Source organism: Crotalus tigris, unplaced genomic scaffold, assembly GCF_016545835.1.
Source record: "Crotalus tigris isolate CLP2741 ecotype Arizona unplaced genomic scaffold, ASM1654583v1 scf7180000019099.140709, whole genome shotgun sequence".
NCBI classification, from domain to species: Eukaryota; Metazoa; Chordata; class Lepidosauria; order Squamata; family Viperidae; genus Crotalus; species Crotalus tigris.
In genome coordinates this window covers 6,039-26,177 of record NW_024097374.1, presented here as the reverse complement: position 1 = coordinate 26,177, position 20,139 = coordinate 6,039, and the positions used below count along the sequence as shown (strand labels likewise).

Genomic DNA, 20,139 nt, shown 5'->3' with positions numbered 1-20,139 from the left:
CGTTCTTTCCAACTCGGTTATGCTGTTATTTTTGGCACACACAGTGCAATGTATGGATTTATTCTTAGTGCCAAATTAAAAGTGTGCGGTTGAACTCTTGTTGTGAGCCAGCCAGTCCAACAGCTGCATTGAGTATGTTTTTCAATTTCCCACTGCCTTTCTTGTTTATTAGCTGTGACTGTGAGGTCAGAATTAAAACAAATATTTTAATGGCAGCATTTTATAACACTGGCGACTTTGGCTCAGCACCATGAACTGGACCAGGGGTTTGCATGGAGGGTGCAGGAAAAACCCCATCAGACATTAAATGCAATTGTTAACTGACTCTCCTTGCCCCCTGCCTCCTCTCACCACGGCTATATCGTCTGTAAATCACACAATTGATTAAAAAAAAAAAAACCCTCACAATTTGGACTTGGGGATGATATTAGCAGAACTGGCTTCACTTTTTTTTAAGGGGGCCCTGGATGGAGAAGAAGAAAAAAGGATGTGGACATGAAAAAGCATACACATTTCCATGGCTTGCGTTGAGATATTTTATTTTCATGTACTTTATTTATTCATTTGTATCCCACCTTTATTTATTTATTTATTTATTACAAATAACTCAACATGGCAAACATATCCAACACACATTTCTCCTCCTCTTTTTCCCATCACAACAATCTTGTGAGGTGGCTTGGGTTGAAAAAGAGTGACTGGCCCAGAGTCACCCAGTTAGCTTTCGTGACTAAGGCAGGACTAGAACTCACTGTCTTCTGGTGATTGGCTCAGAGTCACTCAGCTGGCTTTCATCCCTAAAGCGGGACTAGAACTCACTGTCTCCTGGTGATCACACGAAATCACCTAGTCGGCTTTCATGGCTAAGGCGGAACCAGAATTCACCCTCTCCTGATGATCAGCCCCAAGTCACCCAGCTGGCTTTCATGCCGAAGGCAGAACTAGAACTCACCCTCTCCTGGTGATTGGCCCAAAGTCACCCAGGTGGCTTTCATCCCTTAAGCAGGACTAGAACTCACTGTCTCCTAGTGATCAGCTCAAAAATCACCCAGTTCAGATTTCATGGTTTAAGACAGAACTAGAATTCACTGTCTCCTGGTGATCAGCCCCAAGTCACCCAGCTGGTTTTTATGCCTGAGGTGGAACTAGAACTCACCCTCTCCTGGTGATTGGCCCAAAGTCACCCAGCTGGCTTTCATCCCTAAACCGGAACTAGAACTCACTGTCTCCTGGTGATCAGTCCAAAATCACTCAGTCAGCTTTCATAGCTAAGTGGGAACTAGAACTCACCCTCTCCTGGTGATCGGCCCAAAGTCACCCAGCTGGCTTTCATGCCGAAGGCGGGACTAGAACTCACTGTCTCCTGGTGATTGGCCCAAAGTCACCCAGCTGGCTTTCATGCCAAAGGCGGGACTAGAACTCACTGTCTCCTGGTGATTGGCCCAGTTGGCTTTCATGGCTAGGACAGAATGAGAATTTACGGTCTGATGTTGAATGTCTGATGCTGAATACAGCAGAGGTCCCTACCTTTTGGGCACCAGGGACCGGTTCTGTGGAGAAATTTTTTTCCGCGGACCGGAGAGTGTGTGGTTTTGTGTGCTGCCTGCATCCCGCGGATGGGGGCTTTGCTGATTTGTGCGGACTGATTGCTGGTATGCCACGGCCTGGTACCAATCCACGGACTGGAGGTTGGGAACTGCTGGAATACAGGTTCAAAAGCTGGGTGTGTATTTTTGTTTTAACTTCTGTTGTCAATCTCGGGGGGGGGGAAGGGGCAGACAGATAGATAATGATGATGATGATGAGGAGGATAAAGTTGGAAGGGACTTTGGAGGTCATCTAGTCCAACCCCCTGCTCAGGCAGGAAACCCTATACCATTTCAGACACATGGTTGTCTAATCTCTTCTTAAAAAACCTCCAGTGATGGACCATTCACAACTTCTGGAAGTAGGTTGTTCCACTTGGTTAATTGTTCTCACTGTTAGGAAATTTCTCCTTAGTTCCAGGTTGCTTCTCTCCTTGGTTAGTTTCCATCCGTTGCTTCTTGTCCTGCCTTCAGGCGCTTTGGAGAATAGCTTGACTCCCTCTTCTTTGGGGCAGCCCCTGAGATATTGGAACACTGCTATCATGTCACCCCTCGTCCTTTTCTTCTTTAGACTAGACCAGGGGTGTCAAACTCAATTTCATTGAGGGCCGTATCAGCATTGCAGCTGCCCTCAGGGGGCCAGGTGGGTGTGGCCAGGGTGGGTATGGCCTACTGGGTGGATGTGGATGGAGTGGGTATGGCCTGTTGGGTGGGCATGGCCAGCTCTACATCGTTCGCGTCAAGAGTGGCTGTGGGGGCCTGGGCAGGAGTGGGACAGATCTGAGGGTCTCTGGCAGAAGAGGGTGGGACCGGGCCAAGGGCCAAGACATGGTCCACTGGAGGAACCTCACTGTTCCTCTCAGGCCACGAGGGGGGGGGGGCTTATGGAGCTAAGACTGAATGTATTTCAGCATAGTTGGCCACCACAAAATTGTACATTGGCCCCCGGCTGGCCTGGGCCAGGGCCAAGGCAGCGGGGGCCGTTCCCTCACTATTTCCAGGATGACTTCGCAGGCCACATGAAACCACTTCGCGGGCCGCATCCGGCCCCCGGGCCTTCTGTTTGACATGTCTGGACTAGACATACCCAATTCTAGCAGCCGTTCCTTCATATGTTTTAGCCTCCAGTCCCCTAATCATCTTTGTTGCTCTTCCCTGTACTCTTTCTAGAGTCCCGACATCTTTCTTACCTCGTGGTGACCAAAACTGGATGCCGTATTCCAAGTGTGGCCTTACCAAGGCATTGTAAAGTGGTATATTTTACCTTCCAAAATAGCCAATCTTCCCAAAGTCTCCTCCACTGGGTTTGTTTTCCTGTCTGCTACCGTTGCAGCTTGATATAAAACCTAATCCTCTGATAATGATTGCCCTGATTGTCTTTGCAAATTAGTCAGCCAGGGAAAAGCACAACAAAAAGAGAAAAAAAAATTGGTGCAATTTAGCTTCACGTTGCCATCTTCCACTTCTATTTTTTTTCCCTTTCCTTGTTCAGTGGTTCCACCTGCCATTTTTAGTCCATTAAATAACGATGCACACAATCGTTTGCACAGAAGCCTTATTGCAGTGATGGCGAACCTTTTAGAGAGGCTTGTGGCTAAGGCAGGAGATGCAGACCTGGTGTTTGTGTGTGTGTGTGTGTGTGTGTGTTTGTGTGTGTGTCTCTCTTACTCAACCTTACATATGGGAAATTGAACTGAATTTGCTCGGTTTTCTTTGAGCAGACCTTGTCATAACAGCTGAAAGGATCCTGTTAATTTCATGTCCAAATGAGGAATTTGGAACCCTTAAAAAGCTTTTCGCAGGCCCTTGTTTGAATCCTGAGAAGCCATTTGGTACACTCTAGATTTCAATGGGTTTGTGCGCGCAAGGGGCAAAGAAGTTTTGAATGTTTCTCAAAAATGGATCTTGGGACGGTGAGCTTAATTAAGAATATGGCAAGCGTTTTACCTGGCTGCTGCAGCTTCGTGTCTTTATAGGCAGTACAAGAAATGATAGCCACGTCCTGATCTAAATTATTCAGGCCCTACTCCAGGGGTCTTCAAACTACTACTACTACTACTACTATTACTTCTTCTTCTTCTTCTTCTTCTTCTTCTTCTTCTTCTTCTTCTTCTTCTTCTTCTTCTTCTTCTTCTTCTTCTTCTTCTTCTTCTTCTTCTTCTTCTTCTTCTTCTTATTATTATTATTATTATTATTATTATTATTATTATTATTATGGATCATTGCATAGTCAGCCAGATGTTCAGACTGGATTTGGCATTTTGTCTACCTATCGAGTCCTTACCAAGGACCTGGGATAGGCAGATGTGGATGTTTGATGATATTACAGGTATCGTCGCAGGATGGAAGCAGTTCCTAGTAAGGCCGCCTTTTGCAATTGACTAATAGCGAATTTGTCAATGCCAATGGTGTTCAAGTGGTGCTCCAGTTGTTTTGGGATTGCACCCAAGGAGCCTCTTACTATTGGTACTATTATTATTATTAGTATTATTATTATTAGTATTATTATTATTATTCCGGCACCAATTTAGTATTGAACTTTAGTCAACCAGATCCTTGTGTATAAGCTTGAATAAATCTTACACAGGTAGTCCTCAGCTTACAACCACAATTGAGCCCAACATTTCTAAGCAAGACATTTGTTGAGTGAATTTTGTCCCCTTTTACGACCTTTCTTGCCACCGTTGTTAAGTGAATCACCACAGTTGTTGAGTTAGCAACACGGTTGTTAAGCGAATCTGGCTTCCCCTTTGACTTTGCTTGTCAGAAGGGCACAAAAGGAGATTGCACGACACTGCAACCCGTCGTAAATATGAGCCAGTTGCCAAGCGTCTGCATTTTAATTCACATTAACGATCCTAAGTGTGAAAAAAGATCATAAGTTGCTTTTTTCAGCGACGTTGTAACTTTGAACGGTCACTAAATGAACTGATGTAGGTTGAGGATTATCTGTCTGCTGCCACCTTAGGAATGGTCCTCATTCTTCGTGCCTAACAAAGTTAAGATTTAGAGGTGGGGGGGGCCTTCAAGTGGCTATTTGTCCTGGAAGAAGCACCTCTGAACTGAAAAGGTGGCGCAGCAGTTAGGGGGCAGTACTGCAGGCCACTTTAGCTGACTGTGTTCAGCAGGTCAGTGGTTCAAATCTCACCGGCTCAAGGTTGACTCAGCCTTCCATCCTTCCGGGGTAGGTAAAATGAGGACCCAGATTGTTGGGGGCAATGTAAATATATACATACATTGCTTACTGGTGTACACCACTTAGAGCAGTGGTTCTCAACCTTTCTAATGCCGTGACCCCATAATACAGTTCCCCATGTTGTGGTGACCCCCAAGTGGGTGTGGCCACCAATAAGAGGGAGTAGGACAGCTAGGGAAAAGGGAAAAAAATGGCAGACAGCGTGGTTTGGCGACCCCCGTGAAATGGTCGTTCGACCCCAAAGGGGGTCCCGACCCACAGGTTGAGAACCACTGACTTAGAGAGTGCTCACACTTAAAGCGGTATATAAGTCTCATAAATAAATAAATAAAAAGCAACAACTTTTTAATCATCCTAGCTGTTGTAAACCGGTGATTAAATACCAAGTTGAAGCCAGTCACGACTAACCACTCTCGATGAACTAGGAGAGTGAATTTGTCGGTGGAAAGATTCCTTGTAAATTCTTTGGGCTTCTGTTGTAGAACTGCCGCTGGAGTCGGCTGATTACTACTTCCAGTGGCAGAAGCAATATTTCAGCTTTCAATTTTTAATGCCAGAGCTTAACCCGGAGCTATAAATGTTACGATGTGAGTTAAACATTAGTACAGCAGGAGATAAACATAAGTTCTTGTTTGCCACTAGCATTTCTTTCATAGTTTCTTTCGCTTAGCCCCACTGGTGTGAATAGAAATAAATTCTCTGTGTTCCTTCCCTTCCCCCCCCCCACTTTTTCTGGAAAAATAATAACCTCTTTATTCTTTCTAAGCCAGTGGAATGTTGGAAAGGACTATTGTAAAAGGGCCGCGATAGAGTTGGTCAGCAGAATCTAGAGCAGTGTTTCTCAACCTTGACAATTTTAAGGCATGTGGACTTCAACTCCCAGAATTCCACAGCCAGCATTGCTGGCTGTGGAATTCTGGGAGTTGAAGTCCACATGCCTTAAAATTGTCAAGGTTGAGAAACACTGCTCTAGAGACTAATAAAATTCTCGTGTTCCTTTGAAGGCTTGTAATGTTCGTTTGGGTGAAAAGGGGCACAGGAAGGCAACCGTTTTTGAATCAAATGAACCTCAAATGGGTTAATTTACAGAAGGTGTCCAAAGTCCAGGACCCGTGACTCCCATGGGATTGAGATTTGACAAAGTTGTGGCTGCTTCAGTCACATGGTCATCCTTTCCAATGTTCCCTGCCAGCTTCCTACTGGGAAAGTCAGTGGGGAAGACAGCAGGAAATCGGAAATCGTTCCTGCTCTCGCTGCTTTTTTGCCCGCCGATAGTTATTCTGTTTATTGGTTTAGGTAAGGAAATACAGTCTATTGGAAACAGTGACCCAACAGGTCATGGGTTTATTTCTTTGATTTTTATCCTGCCTTTACTACTTTATAACTCAAGGCAACAAATTTACCTAGTACTCCTTCTTCCTCTTATTTTCCCCCACAACAACCTTGTGGGATGGGCTGAGACAGAGTGACTTACTCAAGGTCATCTAGCTGGGCCTTCATGCCTAAGAAGGACTAGAACTTACTGTCTCCTAACACCCAACTAGCTTTCATATCTAAGGCAGGATTAGAACTCACTGTCTCCTGGGGGGATTGGCCCAAAGTCATGAAAGTAGAATAGAATAGAATAGGAATAGGAATAGGAATAGGAATAGGAATTGGAATGGAATGGAATGCAATAGAATAGATTCAGGAATAGGAATAGGAATAGGAAATAGAATAGAATAGAATAGAATAGAATAGAATAGAACTGGAAGGGACCTGGGAGGTCTTCTAGTCCAGCCGCCTGCTCAAGCAGGAGAATCTATACCATTTCAGACAAGTGACTGTCTAACCCAGTGGTGGTGAACCTTTTAGAGACTGAGTGCCCAAACTGCAACCCAAAACCCACTTATGCATTGTCAAGTGCCGGGTGGGTGTGGCCCATTGGGTGGGCGTGGCCCATTGGGTGGGCATGGCTGCCATGGTAACGGCAGACTGGGTGGGACTAAAAAGTTCAATCAATCAATTCCAACTTTGCAAGATCTTTTTTTTTCCTGCGAGAAGTTGAAATTGACTGATTGAACTTTTTTTTTTTTTTTTTTGCACATGGCGGCGGAGGCCTAAAGCGAAAAGGTTTTATAAAACCCAGCTGAAGGCCTAGGACTGGGGTGATGGCGCGCGTGCCCACAGAGAGGGCTCTGAGTGCCGCCTCTGGCACCCGTGCCATAGGTTCGCCACCACTGGTCTAACCTCTATTTAAAAGCCTCCAGTGATGGAGTGCCCACGATTTCTGGAGGCCAGCTGTTCCACTGGTTAATTGTCCTCACTGTTAGGAAGCTTCTCCTTAATTCCAGGTTGCTTCTCTCCTTGATTAGTTTCCCTCCATCGTTTCTTGTCCTGCCCTCTGGTGCTTTGGAGAATAATGTGACCCCCTCTTATATATCTCAGGTGCAGAAGCTGGAACCTCCATTGTCAAAATAGTTGATCATAGCAGAGGTGAGGGATGGGTTCAGCAGATGACCCTCCGTACCAGGCCCAAAATATCAGGTCCACGCATGAAGATCCTATTAAATCGACGTATTGCTATTCATGCCTATGCTTAGGAATCTTGTCAACTAAGGATTAGCATTATTTCAGTGCTAGATAAGGGTCAACGGAATCCAAGGAAAGTTGGACTTAGTTCACTTGCGACTACGTAAGGATTCTAGGCTGATCCCCCTTTTCACACTGTCCTAGCTTCTGCCACTCCTTCCTCTACAGTACCATTGACACACAGCCCATACGATTATAAAACCTTAGTAAGGCCACACTTGGAATACTGCAACCAGTTTTGATCACCACACTACAAAAAAGATGTTGAGATTTTAGAAAAAAATTCAGAGAAGAACAACTAAGATGATCCAAGGCCTGGAGACTAAAACATACGAAAAACAGCTGCAGGACTTGGGTATAGCCAGTCTAGAGAAAAGAAGAAACAGGGGTGACATGATAGCAGTGTTCCAGTGTTTGAGAGGCTGCCACAAAGAAGAGGGGGTCAAATTATTCTCCAAAGCACCAGAGGGCAGAAAAAGAAACAATGGAGGGAAACTAATCAAGGAGAGAAGCAACCTGGAATTAAGGAGAAACTTCCAAACAGTGAGGACAATTAACCAGTGGAACAGCTGGCCTCCAGAAATCGTGGGTGCTCCATCACTGGAGGTTTTTAAGAAGAGGTTAGACAGTCACTTGTCTGAAATGGTATAGATTCTCCTGCTTGAGCAGGGGGCTGGACTAGAAGACCTCCAAGGTCCCTTTCTATTCTATTCTATTCTATTCTATTCTATTCTATTCTATTCTATTCTATTCTATTCTATTCTATTCTATTCTATTCTATTCTATTCTATTCTATTCTATATTGGCAAGGTATTGGGGTCATTCTATAATACAACCCAGATAACAGTGGGACTTGATAGGGGTTGATGATGAGAGCCAGTTTAGTGTAGTGATTAAGCTGTCATGTTAGAAAGTGGGAGGCCGGGAGTTCTAGTCCTGCCATCGGCACAAAGCCAGCTGGGTGTCAGGAGTCCAGGCAGTTCAAATGAATATAGAGGTTTATTGCAAGCTTAAGCTCTCTACAAGAATCTGAACTGCTAACGGTCAAAGCAGATTTGCGATAGATCAGTGGTTCTCAACCTTTTTAATGCCGCGACCCCCAACCGGTCTTAAGTCGAGGACTACTCAACCGGTCGTAAGTCGAGGACTACTCAACTGGTGCAGCACCGTTTGCAGAATGGGACTTTTGGAGGGCTCAGCAGGGAGAGACAGCCTGGACAATTCCCATTGGCTTTTGAAAGCCAATAGAATTAGACTCTATTCAAGAGAGTCTATTCTATTGGCTTTCAAAAGCCAATAGAATAAAAGGGAGTAGCACAGCTAAGGAAAAGGGGGGAAAAATGGTGGACTGCGTTGTTTGGCGACCCCCATGAAATGGTCGTTCGACCCCAAATAGGATCCCGACCCACAGGTTGAGAACCACTGCAATAGATAAACAGTCAACGTAACTCAAGTTGGGCTGGACTTAGATCTCCTGTGGACATGAAGGGACTAGCCTGGTCATCTCCTACACTGGGTGACCTTGGGCCAGTCCCTTTCTCTCAGCTCTGGAAAGGAAGCAATGGCAAGCCGCTTCTGAAAAATTTTGGCAAGAAAACGGCAGAAGTGGGAAGGAAAAAAAAGGTTACGGAGGGGATGATGGGTAAATTCTAAGCTTGGCACTAAAGTCGTAGGTTCCTCTGCCATAGTGCTTGTGCCAACTCCTCGGGCTGCTATTTCAACTCGAGGCGTTTTTAAGAAGCAGTTTGGGATTTTGGTTTGGCGCCTGGTCGATGTGGAAACTTTTAGAATAACGTGTCTTATGCGTGGCTTGTTCTGTTGCAAAGGTGAAGCAACTCCTACAACCGACCGGGAGAGTAAAATGCACTTGGAAGATCCCACCGGCCACTAAAAAGCCCAATCTCCCATTTTCTTCATTGTAATTTGGTCAATAATTTATCTTCCCATCGGAGCAGGCGTCGCCCCCGCTGGCCAAGACTTGTGAAATGTGACACGTCTAAGTTTTGAACAGCAATTCCCTTCTTTCTTCTTTGGCTCAGAGTGAGCTTTTCCACCCATTAATAACAGGGAGAATTAATGTTCGGCCTGCAGTAAAACAGATTAAACTGTGCGCCCCCGTGGACGGCTGACTGCACCTTTAACAGGGCCGAAATTCCTCTGGTTAGTTAAATGTGGTCTGTTGAAATACGATGGTGGTCTAGGGTTAATCGTTAAAGAAATCTAAATTGGAATTTTTCTCCGTAGAAGTCTTTTCTCATTTATCAGAGTCAGCGGGCAGGGGAAAAAAACAGGCTGTGGAGAGGCCTCACAGATTTAACATAGAAGCCCTCTTCTGCAGTGTTTCGCTTGTATCAAAACCAGCGTTGTAATGAACGTGTTGTTTCGAATAGGTGTCAATGTATCTTTGCAGAAATAAACAGTGGATGCCCTCGGAGTTACTAAGCGTGCAGGTAGTCCTCAGCTTACTGCCACAACTGAGCCCAAAATTTATGTTGTTAAGGGATACAGTTGTTAAGGGAAATTTTGTTCAATTTTATAACCTTTCTGACCACGGTTGTTGAGCAAATCGCTGCAGTTGTTCGCTTAGTAACCTGGTTGTTAAGTGAATCTGGCTTCCTCCATTGATTTTGTTTGTCAGAAGGTCGCCAAAGGTGACCCCAGGGCACTGCAATCATCATAAATAGGTGTCAATTGCCAAGTGTTTAAATTTTGATCACTTTACCATGGGGATGCTGTATCTGTCATAACTTTGAAAAAGAGTCATGTCACTTTTTCCAGTGCTGTTGTAGCTTCAAATGGTCACTGAACGAATGATTGTAGGATAGCATAGCATAGCATAGCATAGCATAGCATAGCATAGCATAGAATAGAATCAGGAAGAAGAAAAGAATAGAGCAGAGTAGACTAGAGTAGAGTAGAGTAGAATAGAATAGAAATAGGAAGTAGAGTAGAATAGAATAGAATAGAATAGAATAGAATAGAATAGAATAGAATAGAATAGAATAGAATAGAATAGAATCAGGAAGAAGAAAAGAATAGAGTTGAGCAGAGTAGACTAGAGTAGAATAGAATAGAATAGAAATAGGAAGTAGAGAAGAGTGGAATGGAATGGAATGGAATAGAATAGAATAGAATAGAATAGAATAACAGTTAGAAGAGACCTTGGAGGTCATCTAGTCCAACCCCCTGCTTAGACAGGAAACCCTACCATTTCAAACAAATGGTTGTCCAATCTCTTCTTTAAAACTTCCAGTGTTGGAGCATTCACAACTTCTGGAGGCAGGTTGTTCCACTGGTTAATTGTTCTCATTGTCAGGACATTTCCCCTTAATTCCACGTTGCTTCTCTCCTTGTTTAGTTTCCATCCATTGCTTCTTGTCCTGCCTTCAGGCGCTTTGGAGAATAGCTTGACTCCCTCTTCTTTGGGGCAGTCCCTGAGATATTGGAACACTGCTAACATGTCACCCTTCATCCTTCTCTTCATTAAATTAGACATACCCAGTTCCAGCAACCGTTCTTTATATGTTTTAGCCTCCAGCCCCCGATCGTCTTTGTTGCTCTTCTCTGCACTCTTTCCAGAGTCTCAACATCTTTTTTACATCGTGGTGACCAAAACTGGATGCCGTACTCCAAGTGTGGCCTTATCAAGGCATTATAAAGTGCTATCAACACTTCACATTATCTTGATTCTATCCCTCTGTTAATGCAGCCTAGGACTGTGTTGGCTTTTTTGGCAGCCTATTTTTCATATATTATATGAGTTAATATTAAACATTATATGAAGGGCTGTCACAGAGAAGAGGGGGGGGGGCGATCTGTTCTCCAAAGTACCAAAGGGCAGGACAAGAAAGAGAAACCCAACTTGGAACTAAGGAGAAATTTTCTGGCAGTGAGAACAATTAATCAACGGGACATTTATAGAGAGGCGTTCTGTTTCTGAACTGGAACTCCATAAACCCATCATGTATCCATTAGTTGTGGGTGCTCCAACACTGGAGGTTTTAAAGAAGAGATTGGACAGCGGTTTGGTCTGAATTGTTACAGGGTTTCCTCCTTGAGCAAGGGGTTGGACTAGAAGACCTCCAAGGCCCCATCCAACTCTGTTTTTCTGTTATTCTGGGTGCCTCTGACTGGCCTGTTTTCTCCTCTTCCGGTCTGATCTTCACAGAGCAATCTTATAACTACATTGCAAGGCAAGACCATGAATTAATCATATATTGGGAGAAGAGCTGTCTGCCTTTTGCATAATCCACTCATCAACCTGCATTTTTTTTTCTGAGCACCTGTCTTCTGAAATTAGATAGTTCTGCATCAGGAATGATCTGCAAGTCCCCAAAGCACCAGGAGCAAAAATGTGGCAGATTACAGCGAGCCAGGCTAAAACAGCCACTCATGATGAGGTGTCTGCTTCCGTGGAGGAGAACTTGGGGGCTGATGGTGACCTCTCATTACTTAACACAATTAATTTGAGGATTTCCATAGCATGCAAAGATGATGAGGGGTCTGGGGGCTAAATCATACGATGAACAGCCAAGGCAACGAGCAATGTTTAGCCTAAGGAAGAGAAGACTTAGGGGAGACTTGATAGCTGTCTTCCAACACTTGAAGTGTTGTCGCCGAGAAGAGGGGGCCAACTTATTCTTCAGAGCACCTGAGGGCAGAATGAGAAGCAATGGGTGGAAGGCAACCTGGAAATAAAGAGAAATTTCCTTACAGTGGGAACAATCAATCAATGGAACAGTTTAGAATAGAATGGAATAGAATAGAAACAGTAGGAAGAATAGAACAGAGTAGAGGAGAGGAGAGGAGAGGAGAATAGTGTCAGGAAGAAGAATAGAGTAGAGTAGAGTAGAATTAGAATAGAATAGAATAGAATAGAATAGAATAGAATAGAATAGAATAGAAACAGGATGAATAGAATAGAGTAGAGTGGAATGGAATGGAATGGAATGGAATAGAATAGAGTAGAGTAGAGTAGAGTAGAGTAGAGTAGAGTAAAATAGAATAGAATAGAATAGAATAGAATAGTTAGATGGGACCTTGGAAATTTTCTAGTCTAGTGGTTCTCAACCTTTCTAATGCCGCGACCCCATAATACAGTTCCCCATGTTGTGGTGACCCCTAACCACTTATACATCACCGGGTGCCAGGGGCGTGGCCAAAGAAAAGGGGGAAAAAATGGCGGACAGCCTTGTTTGGCGACCCCCGTGAAATGGTCGTTCGACCCCAAATGGGGTCCCAACCCACAGGTTGAGAACCACTGGTCTAGTCCAACCCCTTGCTGAAGCAGGAAACCCTATACTGTACCTTTGCCTTTGGAAGTTTTGTGCGCTCCATTACAGGAGGTTTTCCAGAAAAGATTAGACAACCATTTATCTAGGAGGGTATGCAGATAGTCCATGACTTACAACCATTTATTTAGTGACTGTTTGAAGTTACAATGACGCTGAAAAAAAGTGACTTATGACCATTTTTCACCCTTCTGGTCATGGGTGCAGCATCCGCATGATCACGTGATCAAAATTCGGGTGCTAGGCAACTGGCTCATATTTACGACGGTTGCAGCATCCCGGGATCATGTTTATCCCCTTTTGCGACCTTCTGACAAGCCAAGTCAATGGGGGGGAAGCCCGATTCACTTAACAACCGTGTGCCTCACTTAACAACCTGCAGTGATTCGCTTACCGTGGCAAGAAAGCTTGTCAAATGGGGCAAAACTCATAACTGTCTCGCTTTAGCCATGGGACATTTTGGGGCTCAACTGTGGTCGTGAGTCGAGGACTATCTGCCAAAACTCCTGCCTTGGGCCACGGGTTGGACTAGAGGACCTCTAAAGTTCCTTCCAGGCCCATGGCTCCACGTTCTTCCGTCTCTCAAGGGGAGAGTAGGAAAAGCACTACTCTTTGAGGTGGTTCCTCCCACAAAGCTTGGACACACTGAACTCTTGACACTGTCCCTGAGCGGCCAGCGAAGTGCCGAGTAGCCTGGGTACTTATTTTCCCCAAATGAGGAGGTTCTCGGTGGTGTAAATCCAGGGTGAGGCCTTTTTCTCCGCCTCTCCTCTGCAGTCCGGCAGTTGGAGAGGTGTTATAAATAGGACGTCCCGGGGAGATGTTTGGAGCTGGTTTTGGTTTCCTCTGTTTTTTCTCTCCCGCACTCTTGCTCCTTCCTTTCCACGGCAGGGACCCAGCTGAGATTTCCTACCCTCTAATTTGGCCTTCTCGGGGCTAACCAACTGACGCCTAGTTGAAAAGACTTATGTTACTACACGGCCACAGAAGCCAGACCATCTCCCGCCCGGTCCCCGGTCCTGGAAGCTTCTCTGTGTCTCATCAGCAACTTCAATCCCCACCCTGTTTGGGGGGCCAACCTCATCTATCAAGGAGGAGAGGAGAGGAAGCCTCGGAGTAAACATACAGCAGTGCCTCAACTCCTAATCACTCACGGCTTCCGGCTTCCAGACCCTATAATTAGAAGTTCTTCCCTTTTCGTTGTATTCCCCAGTTGACGCAAATTCCTTTTGCGGCTTGGCACCTCGTTTAAGGGCGTGGGTTTGACTTTATGGCCAGCCTGGAGTCTGGTTTCGTCTTCGGATGTTGCTGCAGAAATAGCTCCGAAGCCACAAGTCGACATCTGTACCATTTTGACACCCCCCCTCCCCTCTTTACGAAGTTCTTTTCTGCACTCTCTGTTCCCCCCCCCCCACACACACATCCAAATTAAATACAGCTAGCCTGTGAAACAAAGAGGAAGCTGTAAATTAAAGCAAGTCGATTGTCTGGCTCTATCAAATGGGAGGTTAGTGGGATCTGGGCAGGAGTGGGTGGGTAGGAAAGAGATGGCGTTAGCTTTTGCTTCCGTGAAAGGACATTTTTTTATTTTATTTTATTATTTATTTATTTATTTATTTTTTGCCTTCCCAAATGGAAAGTTTTCATCTCCCTCTGGGGGTTTCAGGATAAAAATAAGGGGCGCCTTTTCAGCGAGCTTCACTTGCAAAGAGCATCAAAGCATCCGTGCCCCAAAAAAAAAAAAAAGATAAGAAAAAAAGATCCACTCGGTTCATAAATTCTTACCTACGTTCATTACACTGATGCACGGGCAAGAATCTGGACTGGCTGCAGATGTTATCTTCTAAGCTAGAACTAACTTGTCTTTGGAAGGAACAATTAAGAAAGGGAAAAGGTTGAATTTTGATGAGTCCTGTCATCATCACCAACTCCACACACACTTACACACACACACTCTCTCTCTCTCTCTCTCTCTCTCACACACACACACAATACTGGTTCAACATGTAGAGGTTTGTTCCAAAACAAATGTGTGTACAGGTAGTCCTTGACTTCAACCATTCGTTCATCTGCAGTGTTTCTCAGCCATGACAATTTTAAGGCATGTGGACTTCAACTTCCAGAATTCCACAGCCAGCAAGGCTGGCTGTGGAATTCTGGGAGTTGAAGTCCACATGCCTTAAAATTGTCACACTGGGTGACTGTTCAAAGTTACAACAACACTGGAAAAAGGGACTTATGACCATTTTTTCATACTTTCGAGCCTTGCAGAATAGATAATGGATAATATGGATAATAATAATCATCATAAAGTTGGAAGGGACCTTGGAGGTCATCTAATCTAGTCTAACCCCTGCTCAGGCAGGAAACCCTATACCATTTCAGACAAATGGCTGTCCAATCTCTTCTTAAAAACTTCCAGTGTTGGAGCATTCACCGCTTCTGGAGGCAGGTTGTTCCACTGATTAATTGTTCCAACTGTCAGGAAATTTCTCCTTAGTTCTAGGTTGCTTCTCTCTTTCATTAGTTTCCATCTGTTGCTTCTTGTCCTGCCTTTAGGCGCCTTGGAAAATAGCTTGATTCCCTCTTCTTTGTGGCAGCCCCTGAGATATTGGAATACTGCTATCATGTCCCCCCTCGTCCTTCTCTTCATTAAACTAGAAATATCCAATTCCAGCAGCCGGTCCTTATATGTTTTAGCCTCCAGTCCCCTAATCATCTTTGTGGCTCTTCTCTGCACTCTTTCTAAAGTCTCAACATCTTCTTTACATCGTGGTGACCAAAACGGGATGCAGTATTCCAAGTGTGGCCTTACCAAGGCATTGTAAAGCGGTATTAACACTTCACGTGATCTTGTTTCTTGTTCCACATTTATAGCAGTACCAGCGGAAAACATGAAATGAAATTCCTCATTTGGCTCTCGGCCTGTCTAAGGGCAGCAGGAAGGACTTCTGATTGCAACCTGGCTTTTCAGGTGCAAACTGAAAGCTCCCAAATTTGCAAATTCTTCAGATTTGTTCATCCTTGGGGTTGGCGCGGGAGTCAAGACAGTGGGAGAATCCTGGATTAAGAGAGATGAATGTGCAATGTGCATTAATTCCAATATACTACAATATTTTGGCTGATAATGGAATGGAATGGAATGGAATAACCGAGTCAGAAGGGACCTTGGAGGTCTTCTAGTCCACCCCTCTTTTCAGGCAGGAAACGCTATAGCAGTGGTGGTGAACCTATGGTAGGGCACTCAAAGCCCTCTTTTTGGGCATGCGCGCCATGCCCCTTAGATGGCAACTGTCCCTCTTCAACCAGCGCCCACTAACTTGCTGGGGTCCCACATGGCTGGATGCATCCCAGCACCCATGCGCTCACTGGCCTCTGTCTGCAGGGCCGATGGTGTCAGGCAGCAGCTCCCCCGGCCCCTGCCTCACCTTGCCCTGTGACAATGGCACCCCCCCCCCGCTTCGCCTTGCCTCACCCTGCAGGATGAACCTCCTGCCAGAGACCCCCTGGATCTCCCCCAACCCTGCCCGGCCCCCACAGGCATCCCTCCCCAGGAACAACATTGATCACACCCACCTTGGCCACACCCACCCAATCTGCCATGACCTCCACAGCCATGCCCAACCAGTGGGCCACGCCCACCTGGCACCCGGCGATAAATAAGTGAGTTTTGGGTTGCAGTTTGGGCATTCGGTCTCTAAAAGATTTGCCATCACTGCCCTATAGCATTTCAGACAAATGCCTGTCCAGTCTTTGGTTACCAAATGTTCTGCGGTATGAACTTCTGGTTCTGGTGCTCAAGTCGAGGTGGACACAATTGTGTTTATGTAATTTGGGTGCTTTCTGGTGCCAGTGTACTCTTATTGTTGTTTTTATCCTTGTTGTTGTTATTACTACTACTACTACTACTACTACTACTACTACTATTACTACTATTTTAGTTTACCTCCTATTTTCGCTGCTCACAGTTGCAATTGCGAGATATAAATAGAAGAAATAAATACACGTAAGTCTTGTGTTATTAAATGAGTAATTGTTCCTCACAATGCAAACTACACACTTAGTATCCTTTGCAATATTTAGATCTAGCCTTGTCGGGTGCAAGAAACAAGGAGTCAAGGTTAGGTCCAAAGTGAGTACACATTTATTCCAGGATCTAAACAAGAATCTGGACTACTAACGCTCAAGGCAAATTGGCAGTAGATGAGAGCCACTGGAATTCAAGGAGGGCGGGACTTAGATCTCTGTTGGGCACGAACAGACTCCAGGTTCCTGATGGGCTTGACCCCCTCCCTCAAGCTCACCCTGGCCATCTCCTACAGCATCTGGCTTGATCCAAAAATATACCTTGAGTGTGGATGGATGGATGGATGGATAGAAATCTTATTGATTAAATCTATCAGAATAGAGCTGGAAGGGGCCTTGGATGGATGGATGGATGGATGGATGGATGGATGGATGGATGGATGGATGGATGGATAGACGGATGGATGGATGGATGGATAGACAGATGGATGGACGGACGGACGGATGAACAGACAGACAGACAGACAGATAGAAACCTTATTGATTAAATCTATCAGAATAGAGCTGGAAGGGGCCTTGGATGGATGGATGGATGGATGGATGGATGGATGGATGGATGGACGGACGGATGGACAGACGGACGGATGAACAGACAGACAGACAGACAGATAGAAACCTTATTGATTAAATCTGTCAGAATAGAGCTGGAAGGGGCCTTGGATGGATGGATGGATGGATGGATGGATGGATGGATGGATGGATGGACGGACGGACAGATAGACAGACAGACAGACAGACAGATAGAAACCTTATTGATTAAATCTATCAGAATAGAGCTGGAAGGGGCCTTGGGGGTCATCTAGTCCAACTCCCTGCTCAAGCAGGAGACCCTATACCATTTCAAACAAGTGACTATCTCTTCTTAAAAACCTCCAGTGATGGAGCACCCACAACTTCTGAAGGCAAGCTGTTCCTCTGATTAATTGTCTTCACTGTCAGGAAGTTTCTTCTTAATTCCAGGTTGCTTCTCTCCTTGATGAGTTTCCATCCGTTGCTTCTTGTCCTGCCTTCAGGCGCTTTGGGGAATAAGTTGACTCCCTCTTCTTTGGGGCAACCTCTCAAATACTGGACGACTGCTATCAATCCTTCTTTTCTCTAGACCAGCCAGTCTCTTCTTGACTGTTGAATAGTGCTAGCATCTGAAATGTTCAGAAGACCTTAATTAGATTTTCAGCAGCATTCGTTGTCTTGACTTGTTGATTTTCCCAAGTTGGCACAGGCATCACTTGCTCATTCAAGAACTTGCAACCGAATGTATGAATGGGCCGCAATGCAAAGGGAAGAGATACTGAGTGTGGCTTTTCAACTGTGAGGGCTTATCTATGCTTGGAGGTCTACAGTTAGCAACTTTTTTGTTACTGCTATAATACCATATATCAATAGGCCTTTAATTGTCCCCTGATGCAGTCCTTTTTCTTGAAGATTGTACAGTACAGGAAGGTATAAAAAGGCATCTGGAAGGAAAGTTGATTTCAGATATCTGTGATTCATGCAACAGGAAGGGGGTAATCATAATAGGTGACTTTTACTGTTATATCAATAGCGTGCATTTTTTTTTTCCCTAATGCGGGCCATATTCCATCATGAGTAATTTGTTAGGTGGAAATGAAGCAAATAATGAGACTAGCAAGACCAATACAGTAAATGGGCACAAAATAACCTATATTTTTTTTTCAATAGTTTCCTGTTGAGGAGGCTTCTGAGTGAGGACGTATGGCAGGTTGGACGCCCCTGCCAGCGTCTCAGCGAGCAGGGACAGCATCGTGGTAAAGACTGGCAGCCAAGCAGAATGTTCTGCCTGATGAAATTCTCTCTCTGGAGCAGGAGAGATTGGGAGATTGCCCACTCGTGCTCTAGATAGCTGTGCTTGTGAAGTGACCACAGGGATTGAGTTTCTTGTAGTCGCTTGTGGGTTGAGTGGCATGGGAACTGAGGGATTACCATCACACTCAAAACCACTAGGCCGCCTTTATGGACATTTGAACCAATTATTTTACACAATTAATTTACTACCTAGGAGAGATCTTCCGACAGGCAGGAAAGAACACTTGGTAAGTCGCCTATTTTTTGGGAATTGAGAAAAGAAAATATTATCTTAAAGGATTTTGACTTAAAAGCAAAAAAAAAGCTTAGATGTAGGAGATGACCAGGCTGAGCCCAAGGGAGGGGTCAAAGTCACTTCACTAACTCCAGCCCTCCTTGAATTTTGTTGATCCTTATATATCACCAATTTGCTTTGACTGTTAATAGTTCAAATTCTTGTAGACAGCTTAAGCTTCCGATCAATTTGTATTCATTTGAACTGCCCTGACTCCTGGTTCCCTTGACATTAACAGGATTGTGATTTAAGAAAGTGTTAAACATATAAAGGGACAATAATTCTTAGAAAACAGAATGATTTTTTTTCCTTTGATAAAAATACCTTTGAAAATAATAAAATTAACTTGACAAACAGGCTGGACCTTCATGAGAATGCTGACTATTATTAAGAAAAATAGATGATTGATGGATTTAATAATAATAATAATAATAATAATAATAATAATTTGGAAGGGACCTTGGAGGTCATCTAGTCCAATCCCTGCTCAGGCAGGAAACCCTATACCATTTCAGACAAATGGCTGTCCAGTCTCTTCTTAAAAACTTCCAGCGTTGGAGCATTCACCGCTTCTGGAGGCAGGCTGTTCCACTGGTTAATTGTTCTCAATGTCATAAAGTAAAAAATAAAAAAATTGTTCTAACTGTTATAAAATAAGGATAGTATGAGCCAGACCGGGAGATTGTAGCTATGCAGAGTTAATTGGAACTAAAATGTTAAAGACAGAGAAAAGAAGAACAAGAAAGAAAAAAGAGAGAAGCTTGCTTTTTACCTTCCTTTACTTATTACTCGCTTTTTACATACTTTAACTGTGGGGGCCATAAATATTACAGTGGCAACTGTAGGAGGAGTGGCAGAATCTAGGGACAGAGTCAAAAGAGGAATCAGCCTAGAATCAGCACAAATGGACTAAGTCCAGGCCCTCTTGAATTCCGTTGCCCTGTATCTAGTACCAAAACAGTGCTAACCATTAGCTGAGTAAAGTCCTGTGTGTAGGCATGAATAACAATAAATCAAATTAATGGGAACTTCATGTGTGGTCTTGGTCTTTTGTGCCTGACAGCAGTAATAATAAATTGTTCACTAGAACAATTTACAGGTAAGGACGTCATGCCAGATTTAATGTTTGAGGAACATGACAAGAGGATGAAGTCACATGCGGTTCTAGGACCATAGGTTAACTTTTAGATCATTGGTCCCTCAATGTCACTCATACATTACACCATTGGTAATGGTGTAATGGACCCAAGGGTGCTTTTACAAGAGGCAACTGGACTTTCTTTGTTTTTCCTTGAACACGTTTCACTTCTC

The 20,139-nt window shown here is 44.4% G+C and overlaps 1 protein-coding gene across 1 annotated transcript in view; it reads left to right on the top strand.

Moving 5' to 3' along the window:
* The window catches only part of LOC120315395 (breast carcinoma-amplified sequence 3-like), a 128,251-nt gene extending 108,912 nt beyond the window's left edge, over nt 1-19,339 (top strand). The window contains exon 8 of the mRNA XM_039359667.1: nt 18,411-19,339. Coding sequence (XP_039215601.1) covers nt 18,411-18,421 — 11 coding nt within the window. The 3' untranslated portion in view covers nt 18,422-19,339. The remainder of the gene's footprint in view (nt 1-18,410) is intronic.
* The last annotated feature ends 800 nt before the right edge of the window (nt 19,340-20,139 follow it).